Consider the following 17786-nt stretch of genomic DNA (forward strand, 5'->3'; position numbering starts at 1 on the left):
GTGCCAGGGTTTCTGCTCATCTCTGGTCTGCTTGTTGCAGGGAGCGGGAGCTCCTGCAGGAGACCAGGGAGGAGCTGCAGCAGCAGCTAGAGGTGCTGGAGCAGGAGGCGTGGCGGCTGCGGAGGACAAACATGGAGCTCCAGCTGCAGGGGGACTCGGCTCAGGGCGAGAAGGAGGAGCAGCAGGAGGAGCTGCACCTGGCTGTCCGGGAAAGGGACCGCCTGTAAGTGTGCCCGGTGCCCTCCTCCCTGGGGCTTGATTTTCCCTTCAGTTCCACTCCCATCCATTCCCATCTCGCAGAAAGTGGAATACGTGGAAGCCTGGCGTGCGCTGGGTTTGCATTAGCTTACGGCTCCCTCTTTTGCAGAAAGATGAATACAGAAAGTTCACCCAGGCTTTGCTGAGCACCCCTAAGAGCTGAGACACTGTTGGGGGGAGAGAAACAAATAAGACACAGGCCCTGATCTCAAGCAGTTTGCTGTCTAATAGGGAGAGCAGACATGCCCATAGCGAACTGTGGCATGAGGCCAGATGATGTATGAGTGAAACAGAGCTTCCAGCTGGGGCCTTTGGGAGCGTGGCAGTGACAGTTAATAATTGAAAGCCTCATGGAGGAGAGGGTGGCTTTTGAGCTGGGCTTTGACATATTTTGATTGGTAGAGAGTTGGGAGAGGGGCAGAAGGGACAGATTAGCAAAGAAGGGGACGCAGCAGGTTCATGGTATGTTCAGAGTAGGCTAGGCCGGCCGAAGAGTAGGACTTATCCAAGTAGTAATGGGAAGTGAGTTGGTCAAGAAAGAGAATTCCAGAATCAAGAGACCGAGCGAATCTATAAATTCCTCTATAGAATGTCACAGAAAAAGCAAGGACTTTCAAGCTGGCAAAAGCTTGGTTAAAATTACGGCTCCTCCACTTGGGTAGATTATTTTATTTGTAAAATGGGGATGATAGTATTTACCGTGACGTATCACTGGGAAGGTTAGAGCACTGTTTTGCAAAATCCTGGCATAGAGCCTGGCATGTGGTAGGTCTTCAGTGACTGGTAGCAGGGTCTGTATTCGTCACCTCTGGTAGATCCCCCTCCTCTCGTGTGCTGTAGCTCCTTGCAGCCGGTAGGCACGAATACTAGAATCTTGAAGGACTACTATAAGGATCGTGACTCGTGCAAGGAATGGTCTCCCCCGTACCAAGGACAAGAGTAGACAATCCACAAAGATAATTATGTTTTTAAATTTAATTAGTGTTAATTGATAATACTAATATAATATATAATATAATATAATAATATAATATAATAATAATAATCCCTCTAACCACAATATTTATTATGATCCGAAAGTCAAAATTATTTAAAAAGACAAACACAGGGGCGCCTGGGTGGCTCAGTTGGTTAAAGCATCCGACTCTTGATTTCGGCTCAGGTCATGATCACAGGGTCTCAAGCTGGGCGTGAAGCCTGCTTAAGAATCTGTCTCTCCCTCTCCCCCTGTTCCTCCCCTCCTTTTCTCTAAAAAGAAATAATAATAATAGACAAACACAGAGATCCTCCTCTCTGTTTCATCTGTCTCATTTCCCTTCCTTTTGTAGGCAGACACTTGAATTGCTTTCTTGTTTGTCTTTCCAGTTGCTTCACACCAATACATGCATATGTTCTTTTTTTTAACTTAATTTAATTTTATTTTTTTTAAACGCCCAACGTGGGGCTTGAACTTGTGACCCTGAGATTAAGAGTTGCATGCTCTACTGACTGAGCCAGCTAGGCGCCCTGTGCATATTCTTATTTCTCCCAATGTCAGGCTTTATTCACTTCATATGTCATGGAGGTCTTACTGGTTTTTAGAGACCTTCTTCAGTCTTTTGCATGGCAAAGGTAATCACAGTCCTGTTACCTTTTGGGGTGTGGCCACTCCCTGAGATTGCCCCCAGCCTCCTCTCCTTTCCATCCTAGTCAGGAGACGCTGGCAGGCCTGGAAGCCAAACAGTCAGAATCGCTCAGTGAGCTGATCACTCTTCGGGAGGCCCTGGAGTCAAGTCGCCTGGAAGGGGAGCTGCTGAGGCAGGAGCAAGCAGAAGTGACCGCGGCTCTGGCCAGGGTGCGCGGGCCTCTACCCCTTGCTTGTTGGGTTGGGGGTGGGGGACTTAGAAAGTTGTGTTTCTAGGCAAAGGGCATGCAGCCTGCCTCATTCTTCACCCTCCCAGCCACGACCCTTCGTATTCCCTGTGTCACTTACTAGCCTCTGCTTTCAGGTTCTGTCCCTCCCAATGTACTCTCTCTGTTGGAGTTAGAATGGTTTTAAAAGCGTAAATCCGGTTACATTGGTCTCCTTCCTGTAACCATTCAGTGGCTTCCCAGCTGTTTGGTGACACATTCAATGCCCTTTGCATCTTCCCCGAACTGTTTCCAGCGTCCTCCTCTCTCCATATCCTGTCCTAACTCCCCATCCACCTCGGCTCCTGCCACATAGCACTGATTACATGCTCAGCTCTGCCCTGCTCTTTCATGACTCTGCTTGCCTTTGGGGTCCTCTTCCTTTTGCCTGACTGGTCTTTCCTCTCCCTCTAACCACAAACTCTTCCTCACCTCTTAATACCCACCTTCATTGCCAGCTCTTCTACCAAGCACTTTTGATTCCCCCAAACTGAATAAATGGTTTCTTTGAGTTTCCAGAGCACTGTGTGCTTACATTGTCTGTGAAGTCATTGCAGTTCTAGTTGTTTGTACATCCTGGTGTCTATGCCTCTGTACTGTGAGCTCCTCTCCTACTTCTCGATGATTGAATGAATGAATGAGTGAATGAGGGGAAAACTTGTTTAGAATGTAAGGGAAGGAATGGAGTGTCACCTGATCTCCGTACAAGGACAGCAGCAGGTGCTGGGGACGTGAGCTGCTCACCGTGGCAGGAAAACTGGCATAAGGCAGCCCTTTAACTCTCTTCGTTTTCAGGCAGAACAGTCAGTTGCAGAGCTGTCGAGTTCTGAGAACAGCCTGAAGGCTGAGGTCGCCGATCTTCGGGCTGCCGCTGTCAAGCTCAGTGCCTTAAATGAGGCTTTGGCCTTAGATAAAGTTGGACTGAACCAGCAGCTTCTCCAGGTGAGTGAAGACTTCTCTGATCCGCAGGGTAGGTCTGGGCCCTGACAAAAGGCAAGCCAGTGACTAATAAAGCTGATGCCCGTGACAGGAGCCCAAGACAGATCGGCTCCCAAACGTCCCGAAATGAGCAAAAGGAACATTGGTGGTGCAGAGGACAGCCAAGATTATAAGGCCTGGGCTTAGCCGTTAAAAATAGTCCCCTTTCACAACTACAGCAGAACCACCTTTGGTCTGTAGGGTAAAATCACCAGGGCCAGGAAGAAGGCCTGTGTCCTCTGGAAGGAAGACTAGGTGTTTAATCCCATTGCATGAGATAACAGCGATCTCCAGAAAAGGATCCACTGAAGAGCCTACAGCTCAAAGAATCTTCTCTATAGGTTGCACATTTAGCATGTCTCTTCACTACCCCTGTTACCTTGAGCCCTAGAAATGTTCCAGATTCCCTTTATTCTGAATTCTTTGAGAGTAGGGTGTTTGCCTTTTTAATCACCACCCCCAGCATCAAGCCATCCAGTACCTGGAATCCCACCGCCAGAGCCAGTGAATGCACAGCCCCCCGTCTCGTACAAGCCTTCCTGTGTTGCTCTTTGGAGAATAGATTCACATCTCACTTGGATTTCTGTCTTAGCACTTGATCCATAAACTGTAACCATTTGTCTTTGACGCCTTTCCCATGTTGCCCAGTAGTTAGAACAGGAGAACCAGTCTGTGTGCGGCAGAATGGAAGCAGCCGAGCAGGCGAGAAACGCTTTGCAGCTGGGCCTGGCGGAGGCCGAGAGGAGCGGGGAAGCCCTTCGGGAAAAGAACACGCAGCTGGAGGCTCAGCTGCGGAAGGCAGAGGAGAGCGGGACTGAGCTGCAGGCAGAGCTCAGGGGCATCCAGGAGGAGAAGGAGGAAATTCAAGAGAAACTTAGCGAGGTGAGAAGACAAAACGGGTACCATCACACGAAGGCATCGCACGGACTCATCCTAAAAAATGAAAACTCTACAGAAACGGTTCAGAACGTGAAAAGGTCTTATTTCCTAAAAATGACCAGTGTTACTAGTTTGGGGCACATCTTCCAATTTTTTAAGAGATCCTGTAAGAATCCTTCAGATTCTGAGCTACCTCACAGCCTCCAGCTCAAATTAGATGCCTCCCCTGGGTCTCTGACAGTACCTCCTGAATATGCCAACGCCACACTTCGCACAGTTGACCCTGCACCGTGATTATCCGTGTATAGTCTCCACCATGAGACCCAAAGCTCTTTGAAGGCAAGGCTGTGTCTTGTTTTTATTCCTCCATCTTTTTTTTTTTAGATTTAATTATTTATTTTAGAGAGAGAGAGCATGCAAGAGTGTCAAGAAGGAGCGGCGGGGGGGGGGAGAGACACTTAAGCAGACTCCGTGCTGAGCCCAGAGCCAATGTGGGGCTTGATCTCACAACCCTGAGATCACGACCTGATGTGAAACCAAGAGGCAGACAACCAACTGTGCCACCTGGGCGCCCCTATTCCTCCATCTTTTAACAAAATGTCTAACACGTAGCAGCAACTCAGTAAATTTTTTTCTGAACCAGTGACTCAGCTCAAAAGTCCTCTTTCTCCTCTGCCAAACTTCTCACTGCTCTAAAAATGATACCTGATCTTCCTTCCCAGAGTCCCTTTCTCAGAGGCTGATCACTTCCTTCCTGATGTTTTGTGTGTCTTACTACTTAAGACTAAAAGCTCCTTCAAGGTAGTTCTCTTGCAGCCATAACACAGGGTCTTGCACAAAGGAGAGCATGCTTCCAGGGCTCGGAGTTCTATAGGCTGTTGCAGGAGGTAGTATTTGAGCAGACAACGGTCAGGACTCGCAGAGCTGGGTCCAGAGTCTCTGAAGGGCCGGTGGCCCTCGCCTGTGATAGCACCCTGCGGGGATCCTGCCTGTGCTCTGTATCTTGCCGGTTTCTTGCTCTCAGGCACGTCATCAGCAGGAGGCAGGCTTAGCACAGCTGGAGCAGCTGCATCAGGAGACAAAGCGACAGGAAGAGGCGCTTGCCCGGGAAGTCCAGGAGAAGGAGGCCCTAGTACGGGAGAGAGCAGCCCTCCAGGTGCGGCTGCAGGCTGTGGAGCGAGACCGGCAGGACCTCTCTGAACAACTGCTGGGGCTCAGGTAGGGCCCAGACCCAGTTCGGCCGAGGGCAGAGGGAGCTTTGCAAGGCAAGGGGTAGTCAAACTAAGTTCCCTGCCCAAAGTATATGGGTCCTAAATGAGTTATGAATTTATAATTGCCCCCTAATTTCTCTGAGTAGTTAGCACTCAGAACCCAGCTCCTCCAAGGAAAGTTAAGGGGCTTGATGGGTAAGAGTTCTTCCTGATTCCTGAACCTGACAGCTCAGCCAAGGAGCAACTGGAGAGCAGTCTGTTTGAGGCCCAACAACAAAATTCTCTGATAGAGGTCACCAAGGGGCAGCTGGAGGTCCAGATTCAAACTGTCACTCGTGCCAAGGAAGTCATTCAAGGTGAGACCCCAACTGGGATGGGGACACTTCATTCCACGGGGATGTTGAAATCCAGGAAGGCAGTGGGAAATTATCAGAGGTCCTTCTCTAGCCCGGCCCAGGGCCTCTGAGATGGGAGTTGCTCCTGAGGCCTAGAGACAGGAGTGAAAGGAAGAGGGCAGAGGCCTAGTGGGAGATCACCTGTCTCTGGCATCTCAGGGGAAGTGAGGTGCCTGAAGCTGGAACTGGACACCGAGCGGAGCCGGGCAGAGCAAGAGCGGAAGACAGCAGCCAGTCAGCTGGCCCAGGCTGAGCAAGAGGGACAGATTGCCCTGCAGCAGCAGAAGTCGGCCCATGAGGAGGAAGTGAACCGGCTCCAGGAGAAATGGGTAGGTCTTGGATGTGGCTGGGGACGGGAGAGGCAGACATGGCCTCCCTTCAGTGAGTACTCCACCTGCTGACTCTTGGGCCAGGTATTCTTGCTTATAAGAGTGAAATCTGAACGGGACTAACCTGGTCACCAAGGTGCAAAATCCAGTTTCGAGCTATAAGTGAGTAATATATGGAGAACCCTGAGAACAATGCCTGACATGTAGTAAGCTCTATATTTGTGTTAGCTGTTATTGCTGTTGTTTTGCTATGTACAGAGAATTAGGCGTGGATCCTAGAATTTAGGATGGTTAAACTGGCCCCAGGATGTAAACGGAGCAGAGGAATGCCTTAGACCCCTTCTTCCCCAATTCAGAACTGTGCTGCTTTTGTCTTTTAATTATGTAATTTAGGCCATTTGCCTCGATTGTCACTATACGTATGTTTGGGCTTATTCCCACCATCCTATACTATTTTTCCTGCCTTTTTATATCTTTTTTGGGGTAGGCAAGTCACCTTTGTTAACTTCTTTTAGAGAGTTCAATTGGATGATTAAGTTGTATTCTTTTCGCAGTTCTTTTTCTCTCTCTCTTACTTTGGATGATATGTTCTCTAATTTAAAAATTCTTTTCACTGTTTCCTTTAATGTTTAAAAATGTGTACTTCATAAAATCTCGAGTTAATCAGTATGTTTCCTGTTTTCCTGAATGACACAGGAAATTCGGAACATTTTACCTGCATTCACCCCTCCGATCTGTGTACTCTTCTATGCAATGTGTTTGTTATAAGTAGTTTGTTAACACCGTAAATTATTCTGACTTTTTGTTTTATGCGTCAGTATTTGTTTAGATACACTGAAAAATGACATTTTTTTCACTCATCATTCCTTCTTGCATATCAGACTTTCTATTTAGGTTTATTTTCCTCCTTGAAATAGAATTTCTTTGGTGAGGGTCTGTTGGTAGTTAATTGTCTGAAAATATTTCTGTTTTACTTTTATTCCTGAAGGATAGTTTCACTGGGTGTAAAATTCTAGGGTGATAGTTATTTTCTCTTAGCATAGTGATTATTCTATTGTTGGTATCGAGAAGACCCTAATTAGTTGTGTGTCAGACCTTCTTACGGTATCCTCCATGTATCTTAACTCTTACATTTTCCGTGTTCATTTTTCTTTTTCCACTCGGTGTTGTAGATGATCTTTTTAGATCTGTCTTCTACTCACTAACTCCCCTTTCAGCCATGTCTAATCTGCTATGTAGTCTATTTGCCAAGTTTTAAATTTCACTTACTAAATTTTTTTTTATTTCTAGACATTCTATTCAGTTATTTTTCCAAATCTTCTTGGTCATGTTTTAATCTCTTTCCCTTATTTTGTATTTTCATCCTCTCTTTTATCTTTCAACACATGAAGCATGTTTTTATACTGTCTAATAATACCAATAACTGAAGTCTTTTTGGGCCTGGATCTGTTATATATGTTGTTTCCATCAGTTCTCCTGTGTTTTGTGATTCTTGACTCTGAACTCATGTCCTTTAGAAATTTTTCTTTGGGAATCCTTCTAGGCCTAAGGTAAAGGAGTTTTTCTTCAGAAGCTTTGCTTTCATTCTTTTTTTTAATTTTTTAAATTTTTTAAGATTTTACTCATTTTTTGACAGAGAGACAGCAAGAGAGGGAACACAAGCAGGGGGAGTGGGAGAGGGAAAAGCAGGCTTTCCACTGAACAGGGAGCTCGACATGGGGTTCGATCCCTGGACCCTGAGATCATGACCTGAGTGAAGGCAGACACTTAACAACTGAGCCCCTACTTTCACTTCTGTTAGAAATTTCCTAGCAGAAGAGGAAGACACTGTGTTATCCCCATTTTTATAGATGAGGAAACTGAGGCACAGACATATGATAGAAATTAACTCAGGTCACTTATACTAGTAGTGTTGTATTGAAGGTTCTAGCATCCCAGAACCACCTTAAAGTAAAATTTTAAAATAAAATGAAATAAAATTTCTGTTGAAAGTGTTTAGATCACATTCAGGTCCTGCACCCACATGAAGACCAGGTTGTGGCTGACTTCTTGAGGGAGATTTTTTTTACCCTGTGTAAAGGTTGAAACAAACAAATACTCTTTCCGTTTCCTTCTGTGGGGTTTTTTGTTTTGTTTTCTCTCCTACGTTCTCTCCCTTTTTCTTCCCCATTTCTCTCCTCTTTTGTTTCTCTGTCTGTCTCAAGTTTATCCTTCTACTGAGGGCACTATAGCCTAGAGATAGGCAAGTTTTTTGTAAAGGGCCACATACTAGGCTTTGTGGACCTTATGGTCTCTGTCGTAATTACTCACCTCTGCCATTGTAGTACAAAAGCAGCCATAGACCATATGTAAGCAAATGAGCATCTTTGCGTTCAAATAAAACTTTAAGTGTGGACACTGAAACTTGAATTCCATATAACTTTCACATGTCACAAAGTCCTCTTTTTTTTTTTTTTTTTTTACTTCTTTTCAACCATTAAAAATGTAAAAACTACTCTACTATTAGCTCACAGGCCATACAGCAACAGGAGGCTGGCCAGATTTGGCCCACGTGCCATAGTTTGTTGACCCCTGGTTAGTCCTTCGGGCTCCAGCTTTATGTGGGAATCCTCTTTGGGACTCCCCGCCCTTGTCTCCTATTTTCTTTCCCCACAGCATTAAGGTGAATTTCAAGGTTATTAGGTGTAGCACACGCCTCCGGGAGAAAGCCAGTTCTGTGCTCTTTGGATCACGAGTCTTGCTTTGATCTTTGACTCCTGTGAAATTCCTGCTGGCTCACTTACACATTAAAACATATATTTAATATATCATCCAGTATTTTTTGCCATTTTGCAGCTGGAGGGTTCATAGATCTTGTTTGTCAGATTTCTGGAAATCAAAGTTGACTTGTGCTTTGTGTGTATTTGTGATTTGACTCTTATTATAAGGCAGACCTATTGGCAACATGGCGGCCAGAAGTTTGCTTGTTTGGGAATTATGTGCCTAAAGTAGGGGAGAGTGGGCAGCAGAGAACCAATCTGCTTCCTTAGTTCATAGTTATAACATCAACCGTGGTGTGGTTGGTTTAAAATAACAGATACTTGCAACTTATATTAGGGAGAATTGCAGTTTAGAAAACACTTTTTCATGTATTGTATCATTTGATTTTTTTATAAATCTCATTTGATTCTCACAAAATTTGATGAGATAGATAAGGCAGGAGTTAGCAACCTCACTTTATCGATGGGGAGATTGGCCAAGAGAGGTACCAAAGAGTCTCAGCTGGGGAGGGTGCACCTTCTCTGCTCTGGACCCCTCCTGCCTCTTCTCCTCAGCTAACAGTGCTTCCTTCTCGTGACCAGGAGAAGGAGCGCTCCTGGCACCAGCAGGAACTGGATAAGGCACTGGAGAGCCTAAAGAGGGAGAAAACAGAGCTGGAAACGAGGCTGCGGGAACAGCAGGCAGAAGCCGAGGCCATCCGGACACAGAGGGAGGAAGAGCGGGCAGAGGCAGAGAGTGCCCTCTGCCAGGTGGGAAGCTGGGGATATTGGAGCTGCGATCCCCCTACCTTTGACCGCTTCCTTTTCCACTCCCAAGAGTGCTGCTGCAGGGGGCTTCCAGAAGAGAAGTACCTGCTCCCTTTGCTGCTAGTGAGCAGGGTGACCCCTGCGTTAGCTGCAGGGCCGACAGTATGTCACACTTCCTGAGGGAGGGCCGATCCTCACCACATCCTGTCAGCTCACAAACCAGTGACAATCTTTGCACTTCCTGGTTCTTAACAAGCAGGTCCAGACCTTCTTTGGCCCTCAGCCCCCTCCCCACTTGCTGGAGGAGCCCGAGAGCGGCTGGAATGTGCTTGTGGCCTAGTGGGTGAGCATGATGACCCCTGAGGCGGCAACCTCTTGCCTCCCTGCCCTTCCACAGATGCAGCTCGAAACAGAGAAGGAGAGAGTGTCCCTCCTGGAGACGCTGCTGCAGACCCAGAAGGAGCTGGCAGATGCCAGCCAACAGCTGGAGCGGCTGAGGCAGGACATGAAGGCTCAGAAGTTAAAGGAACAGGTATGGAGGGCGGGCCTGGGCAGGGAGGAAAGGCGGGCATGACCAGCTCTCTGGTGCTTCTGGGTACCAGGTCCGGGGCGAGGTGCCATCCCATGACAAACATCAAGGTGCACATAGCAGTGAACGTGACACACGTGGTCCCTGTCCTCAAAGAGCTTACGTTCTAGTGGCAGAGCAGACCAAAACGTGCAGATAGAAAATACGTGAGATGATCGCAGGTGGTAGTAAGTTCCGTGAGGGAGATGAATAGCGTGAAGTAATTGAGAGTGAGTCACAGGAGGCCACTTTGAACAAGGTGGCCGGGGGTGGGGCTTACTGAGAAAGTGGCGTTTGGGCTGAGACATGAAGGTTGAAAAGAGCCAGCCGAGATGAGCTATGACAGCACTATGCCGAGTGTGAGAAGCCAGTCACAAGAGGCCATACAGCGCATGGTTCCCTTTGTAGGAAATGTCCAGAACAGGCAAATCTACAGAGACCGCAAGCAGATGAGTAGTCGGGAGTGGAGATGGGAATAGGGAGGGGTACAGGCTTGTTTTCTGGAGTGATAAAAATGTTCTGAAGTGTGGTGACAGTTGTACAACTCTGAATATACTAAAAACCATCGAATTATATGCTTAAACGGGTGAATTGTGTATTATATGTGAACTGTTTCTCAGTAAAGCCCTTTTATTTATATTTTTTTAAGATTTATTTATCTGAGAGAGAGAGTGCGAGTGGGGGTGGGGGGGCAGAGGGAGAGGGAGAAGCAGACTCCCCACTGAGCAGGGAGCCCAACGTGGGGCTCAATCCCAGGACCCTTGGATCATGATCTGAGACAAAGGCAAATGCCTAACTGACTGACCCCCCCAGGTGCCCCTTAGTAAAGCCCTTTATTTTTTTATTTTTTTTTTTTTAAAGAATTTATTTACTTATTTGACAGAGATAGAGACAGCCAGCGAGAGAGGGAACACAAGCAGGGGGAGTGGGAGAGGAAGAAGCAGGCTCATAGCAGAGGAGCCTGATGTGGGGCTCGATCCCATAACGCCGGGATCACGCCCTGAGCCGAAGGCAGGCGCTTAACCGCTGTGCCACCCAGGCGCCCCAGTAAAGCCCTTTAAAAAAGAAAAAAAAAGAAAAGAAAAAAAGAAGCCAGCTATTTGAAGAACAGCTTCAGCAGGGGAAATAGCCATCATAAGGGCAGCGGGACAGACAGAAAGGGCTCAAGGAGCGCCAGGACAGAAAGGAGGCCACATGGCTCCCACGTGATAGGCTCAGGGGCGAGTGGAGAAGTATGCAGGAGCCCAGGAACCCTGGGCCAGCTGTGGGAGGAGCTTGGAACTTGTTCCAAAGACAGTGGGAAATTGTTGGATGGTATTTAAAAAGCAGAATGGGACATGATTTACTACACGTATTTTAAAAAATACTTTAGGTGCTAAGTGGAGAAGTGTGTGTGTACGTGTCACCGCACGCGCGTGTGTGTGTGTGTGTGTGAGAGAGAGAGAGCACGCGCACGGGGTGGTGGCATGGAGTGGAAGTAGGGGTACGCAGTGGAAGCCTTCTGCAGTGGTCTGGGTGAGGGACTGCTCCCAACTCAGGGGCCCTGACGGAGAGCTAGCACGCTCTGTGAGGAAGGAGACGCTCTGTTGAGGTGGCAACATGGAAACAGCGTGGATTGCTGGGTCCTGCCTCAGCTTTTGCCGCCAACCCAATTGAAAAACCAGTGTTTATGTGACACAGACTTGAAGACGCAGGCCCCAGTGGGAGCTTCCTTCTGCTCACTGTGGTCCTCTCTCTTTGCAGGAGACCACGGAGGTGCTGCAGACCCAGCTCCGGGAGGCCCGGCGGGAGCAGGAGCAGGCAGCCCAGCAGAACGGAGATGACCTTGCCGCCCTCCGAGAAGAGTGCAGGGCCCTGCTGCAGGCTAAGACGGACCTACAGGAGCAGGTGCCTCCTTCTGTCTCCCTGCAGCCCTGCAGCCCTTCCCCAGCATGGCCAGGCTCTCCCGCTCCTGCTGTAGGAAAGGGGAGCCCTGGCCCTGCTTGAGAAGGAGAGGAAATGGAAGGGTGCTTAGAGCGGAGCACATGCCCTTGGAGCCCCGGGATAGTCATCTCTCCCCGTGGTGACCACAGACCTTAGATTTTCTCAGGCAGCCCCAGTGCCTGTCATTCTTCCCACCCTCCCCAGAGATACAGTTTTAATATACCAGGTCGCTGTTCCTACTCTGATTGCTTTTCCTTCGCAGAATCCCGTATCAGCTGGTGTTCTGATTGTTTTTTTAAGATTTTATTTATTTATTTGACAGAGAGAGAGAGAGCATAAGCAGGGGGAGCAGCAGGCAGAGGGAGAAGGAGGCTCCCTCCTGAGCAGGGAGCCCAATTTGGGACTCGATCTCAGGACCCTGAGATCATGACCTGAGCCAAAGGCAGACGTTCACTCTACTGAGCCACCCAGCCACCCCTCTGATTGTTTATTTTTATTTATTTATTTATTTATTTATTTATTTTTTTTTTTAAGATTTTATTTATTTATTTGACAGAGACAGAAACAGCCAGCGAGAGAGGGAACACAAGCAGGGGGAGTGGGAGAGGAAGAAGCAGGCTCATAGCGGAGGAGCCTGATGTGGGGCTCGATCCCACAATGCCGGGATCACGCCCTGAGCCGAAGGCAGACGCCCAACCGCTGTGCCACCCAGGCGCCCCTGATTGTTTATTTTTAAAAATACAATTACTGTACATTTGCCCATCACTTATCACTTTGCCTTTGGGTGGTTCTGTTCAGCCAAGATTTTGATTTGTGCCTGCCTTTACACAGTAGAGGTGAGGCTGGGAGACAAGGTGAGGCTGAATGGTACTGGGGGAGGGGTGCTAAAAATAGTGTGTAAGCAGAAACCCCCAGAGCATTGGAAATGGGCCAGTGACTGTGACCTCCAAGGACCGTGGAGCCCTAGGTGAGAAGCCTCCCGCCACGGGCCGCTGCCCTTGATCCTCATGCGTTATCTTTCCAGGTGGAGGACTTGAAGTCTCAGCTGGTTTCCAGGGATGACTCCAGGAGGCTGGTGGAGCAGGAGGTTCAGGAGAAGCTGAGGGAGGCCCAGGAGTATAGCCGAACGCTGAAGGAGCTGGAGAGAGAGAAGGCCAGGTAGGCTCGACAGACCGTGGTGTAGGCTTTTGCCTGTGTAGCTACTGTGGTCACCGTGAGGTGGACCGTTCTTCGCTCGGGGAACCTAGGCTCTCATGTCTCCAGCCCTGGACTGTACGGGGAGCCGTGTGGAGAGGATGTGGTCCCTGTAGCTTACACTTCGTTCAGGTTGTATGTAAATACTTAGAGAACACACGTTAGGCACCAGGCACTATGCCAGAGGTCGGGGACGCCCCCTGCCTCAGCAGAATGTACGGTTTTGTGAGGAAGACGTCAATTAAGTAATCCCCCAGAGAAATCACTGGTTATGTTACGTGGTGTGGAGGGAAGAAACGACGCTGAAGTTGAAATGGGGGTGGGGATGTACTTGAGATAAGATCGTAGGGAAGGCCTTCCTCAAAGAGGCTGCGTTTAAACTGACCACTGAGGGTGAACTGGAACCAGCTGGGCAAAGGGGTGAGGGAGAGCTTTGTGGTAGGAGTGGACATCTCAGGGGCCCGGAGGTGGATCAGAACTTGGGGTATTTGGGGGCACCGGAAGCGCTGTGTGACCGGAGCCTGGTGCATAAGGACGGGGCGCGTGACCTGGGCAAGTCTGTGTCATTCGGGATTTGTGGGCCACGGCCAGGAGTGCGTAGTTTATTTTAGGTTTAGTAGGAAACCCCTGGAAGGTTTTAAGCAAGGAAATGGACATGATCCAGTTTACGATGTATCAAGAAGAGGTAGTGATGGTAAGAAACCTCAGAGTGAGATGCGGCCATCCCGGCGAAGCGTGGCTTGTCTTCTCAGTGATGTAGGAGTTTGAAGAGGGACAGGTCCTCTTGTTCATGCAACCACAGGCAGCCAGACGTGCTAGGAGGCAGGTGCGGTTGTCTGCCCGAAATGCATTAGGGCTGCACCAGGGTAGGGGTTGTGGGGAAGGGGAGGGGGGAAAGAGCTCAGGGAAGGAGCTCAAGGGACGTTGAAGAAGTTGGAGTCGATTATATGTCATCATTGATTGGACGGGATGAAGGGAGAACTCTGTGATGTGGTCAAGGCTGCCAAGTGGGAGCACTGGGTGGGTAAGGGTGCCGTTCGCTGAGCTAGGGAGCACAGCAGGGGATGGCTGGGGGAAGGGGAGTGCAGAAGGGATGGGAAGAATTGGACACATTGAATTTGAGGTATTGCATAGGTATTTCTGGAATCTGCCAGAGAAGAAGAAACTGAAGCTGAAGGGAGGTATCACGTGCGTGAAGTACCTGGGAGCACTCAGTCGGTGCTCAATAAATGCTAGCTTCTATTGTTATGCTGTCATTGTTATCTTACTATTTCTCTCTTAAGCATTAATGCCGTGTTTCGCACAGTTAGAGGAGAAAGTAGTTCTTCATTCCCTGAATGACCTTAACCCTCTGGCCTCTCTTCAGCCTGACCCAGTCGCTGATGGAAAAGGAACAGAGGCTCCTTGTTTTACAAGAAGCGGACTCTGTTCGACAACAGGAGCTGTGCTCCCTGCACCAGGACCTGCAGGAGGCCCAGGGAGGGCAGAAAGAGCTCAGCACCCAGGTACTCCCCACGCCGCTGCTGGGCCCCGTTCCTCGGCAGAAGTGTGCTCCTGCTCCTGGAGTGAAGAAGCCATCCTTCTGGAAAGAGGACCGTGCTCTTGTTCCGTATTGCGGGGTGTGCTGGGACGTCAGCAGCCCTGGCAGGAGGGGCTAGTCAGAGCTGGGCGGGGCGGGGGCTTGGGAACCTGGCTCAGAGCTGAGAACGGCTCCTGTCAGGGGTCTGACAGCCCAGAACACGGTGCCCAGAGGGGTGGAGCTCACACGGGCCTGGCCACATCTAAGTGTGCTTGGTCAGCTTGGCAAGACACGGCAGCAGAACAGGTCATTACAAGACAACTACAGGACTGTCTGCTCACAGGAGGACCCCAGACCTTGGGCACAGAGGAGAGCCGGCACCAGGAGGGGAAGAGTGAGCCGGTCAGAGCTGGAAGGGAGACTAGGGCTGGGAAGCACTAGGTCCGTCATTAGCGCTGGATTTGGCTCCCAGCGGTCCTGCTTCCAGGTTGCGTGAACATCCGTTTCTTCCTCCATAAGACAAGGATGATCGTTCGTAGCCACTGTAGGAACGTTTAAGGTGTCAGAACACAGCAGGCGTGCTATAAATGGTAGCCATTATTACTGTGATGGGTCTTCTGTAGGCTCAGTGTCAGGGTTTCGAGCAGAATTCTGATTGTAGCAGGGGGCTGGCATTGCTGCCGGGGGGATTAGGGCCACAGCCCATTTGCATCGCCTAGGCCCATGTGACAGGAGTCAGTAGGTGGGCATGCAGGTCAGATTGAGGGTAACACTCCTTCTAGAGCCCTCCTTACCCGCTGGAGAGCTGAGCCTCCCAGCCCTGATCGAGGTGAGCCCAGGGCTTGATCCAGGTGAGGCCGGGGAGGGTCTGATGAGAAGGTGTCCACTCCCTGCTTAGAGTGGCAACACTTCCTTCCTGGCAGGTGGAATTCCTGAAGCAGGAGGTGAAGGAGAGGGAGGCTGACTTTCTGGCTCAGGAAGCACAACTGTTGGAGGAGCTGGAGGCATCTCGAGTAACGGAGCAGCAGCTGCGAGCTTCCCTGCGGGCCCTGGAAGCCAAGGCAGCCCAAGCCCACCTCCGACTGCGCAGCACAGAGAACCAGCTGGCGGCACTGGCGGCAGAGCAGCAGCCCGGGCACCAGGCCCAGGCCCAGCTGGCCAGCCTCTGTTCTGTCCTGCAGCAGGCCTTGGGGCTCACTTGTGAGAGCAGGCCTGAGCTGCGTGGCGGGGGAGACTCTGCTTCCCTCTGGGGCCCTGAGCCAGGTAAGGTGGCCACCCAAGGACTCGGGCCTTTGGGCCAAAGCCAGGCCTAGCTCCCTGGGGGGAGAAGGAAGGGGCCTGCAGTTCCTTAGGCATAGGCAATATTGCATCAAAGCTAAGGCCACAGTCTCTGGAATTAATTCAATCCTTTCTGAACTTGATTTTTTTTTCTTAGAAAGAGAGAGTGTGCATGTACAAGCAGGAGAAGGGCAGAGAGAGAGGGAGGGAGAATCTTAAGCAGACTCCCCACTGAGCGTGGAGCCCAACATGGGGCTCAGTCTAACGACCCTGAGATCACGCCCTGAGCTGAAATCATGGGTCAAACGCTTCACCGACTATGCCACCCAGGCGCCCCATCTCTCAGGATTTTTCTGAGGAGTTAATGAGATTACAGAAGTAATATAGGTCACACAGTTCTTGGCATTTACTAAATGCCTAACAGATGACAGCTAGCATTATCTAGTGCCCTCCATAGCTCCTGGCACATCGGAACGCAGAAAGTTCATGATGAATGAACTGCTCAGAAGAGGTTCTTTGAGGAATGGAGGGATCCGTGGGAAGGCCAAGGCCATACCTGGGGAGGTTTGGCCGTTTCCTTTCATAGTGCAGCCAAGTGAGGAGGCGTTTTCCTCATTTTTTCAGACCAGAACGGAGCTAGTCTCCTTCTTGAGAAAGGGCCCCTCCTGACAGCCCTGTCATCTGAGGCGGTGGCATCTGCCCTCCAGAAGCTTCGTCAAGACCTGTGGAAGACTCAGCAGGCCCGGGTACGATGCTCTGCTCTCCTGTGAACTCTTCACTCCCTGGAAAAGGACTCATGAAGCAGTTTGAGCTGTTTTACTCCCAAGCTGGGATGAGTTCCATCCCTATCCTTTCCTACCTGGTCAAGCGTGAGCACAGCGTTTGGTTTCCTGGGCCTGGGTTTCACTTAGTCAGCTGGGGCAAACCCTGCCCACCTCGGGGTTGTGAGGATTGAGTGAGGGAGGGATTTGAGTGGGCTCTGAACTAGAGAAGCCCACACAGATGAAAGATATTTTTTGTATCATTTTCTCTCAGCTATGATTTTTTTTAAAAGATTTTATTTATTTATTTGACAGAGAGAGACACAGCCAGCGAGAGAGGGAGCAGGGGGAGTGGGAGAGGGAGAAGCAGGTCCCAGCAGAGCAGGGAGCCCGATGCGGGCAGACGCTTAACGACTGAGCCACCCAGGCACCCCTCAGCTATGAATTATTTATTCCTGGTGCCGATAGCTCTAAGAACAGCCCAACAAACAGGGACTGCTGAGATTTGAGGTTGCCATTTATAGGAACATTCCAGGCCTAAGACTGAACTAAATGTCCCACAATTTCCACCTGTCAGTGAACCCGAACCTATCATTCAATAAAAATTGAACGCCATGTGTATGCCAGCCACTGTGAGCTGATGGTAAGGAAAGGAGAGAGACCAGACCTCCGCCATCGAGAAGGCTGAGGAAGGCAACTGCAGTCTAAAAGAAGGAGAACTGATAGAATTAGTCGGATCAATAACAGATGCAAATGATAATAATAGGAGGAAGGGACAATTCATTCCTACTTGGGGAGAGTCACAGGGAAGGAAAAAGGGACCTTTGAGCTGAGCTTTGAAGTAGGAGTTTGGGCAGAGGAGAGCTGACCCCGGGCTAAGACTCCAGCAAGGTGTGTTTCAAAAAGGCACACGGGTCAGATGGGGATTCTAGGCTCCAGGCAGTTGGAGCAGAGCCTGTCATGGCTCCAGGGAGCGACCTGGGAGTAGATCCTCGGGGGCAGACCCCACAGAAGCTGAGAGGAAGGTGGGGGGCACTTGGGTCTGGGGCTGGGATAGCTTTGTGGAAGATGAGGAGGTTGGAGTTTAGCCTCGCCCT

General features: G+C 49.7%; 1 protein-coding gene across 1 annotated transcript in view; it reads left to right on the plus strand.

Annotated features, from left to right (window-relative positions):
* CEP250 (centrosomal protein 250) overlaps window positions 1-17786 on the plus strand; it is a 44395-nt gene that overhangs the window by 16495 nt on the left and 10114 nt on the right. The window contains 14 exon segments of the mRNA XM_040638236.1: window positions 41-223; window positions 1948-2092; window positions 2944-3090; window positions 3778-4008; window positions 5030-5223; window positions 5445-5572; window positions 5771-5940; window positions 9282-9449; window positions 9844-9978; window positions 11758-11901; window positions 12962-13095; window positions 14498-14636; window positions 15574-15913; window positions 16553-16674. Of these exon segments, the coding sequence (XP_040494170.1) occupies window positions 41-223; window positions 1948-2092; window positions 2944-3090; window positions 3778-4008; window positions 5030-5223; window positions 5445-5572; window positions 5771-5940; window positions 9282-9449; window positions 9844-9978; window positions 11758-11901; window positions 12962-13095; window positions 14498-14636; window positions 15574-15913; window positions 16553-16674 (2380 nt within the window).

Source organism: Ursus maritimus, unplaced genomic scaffold (genome assembly GCF_017311325.1).
Source record: "Ursus maritimus isolate PB19 unplaced genomic scaffold, ASM1731132v1 scaffold_22, whole genome shotgun sequence".
Taxonomy (NCBI): domain Eukaryota; kingdom Metazoa; phylum Chordata; class Mammalia; order Carnivora; family Ursidae; genus Ursus; species Ursus maritimus.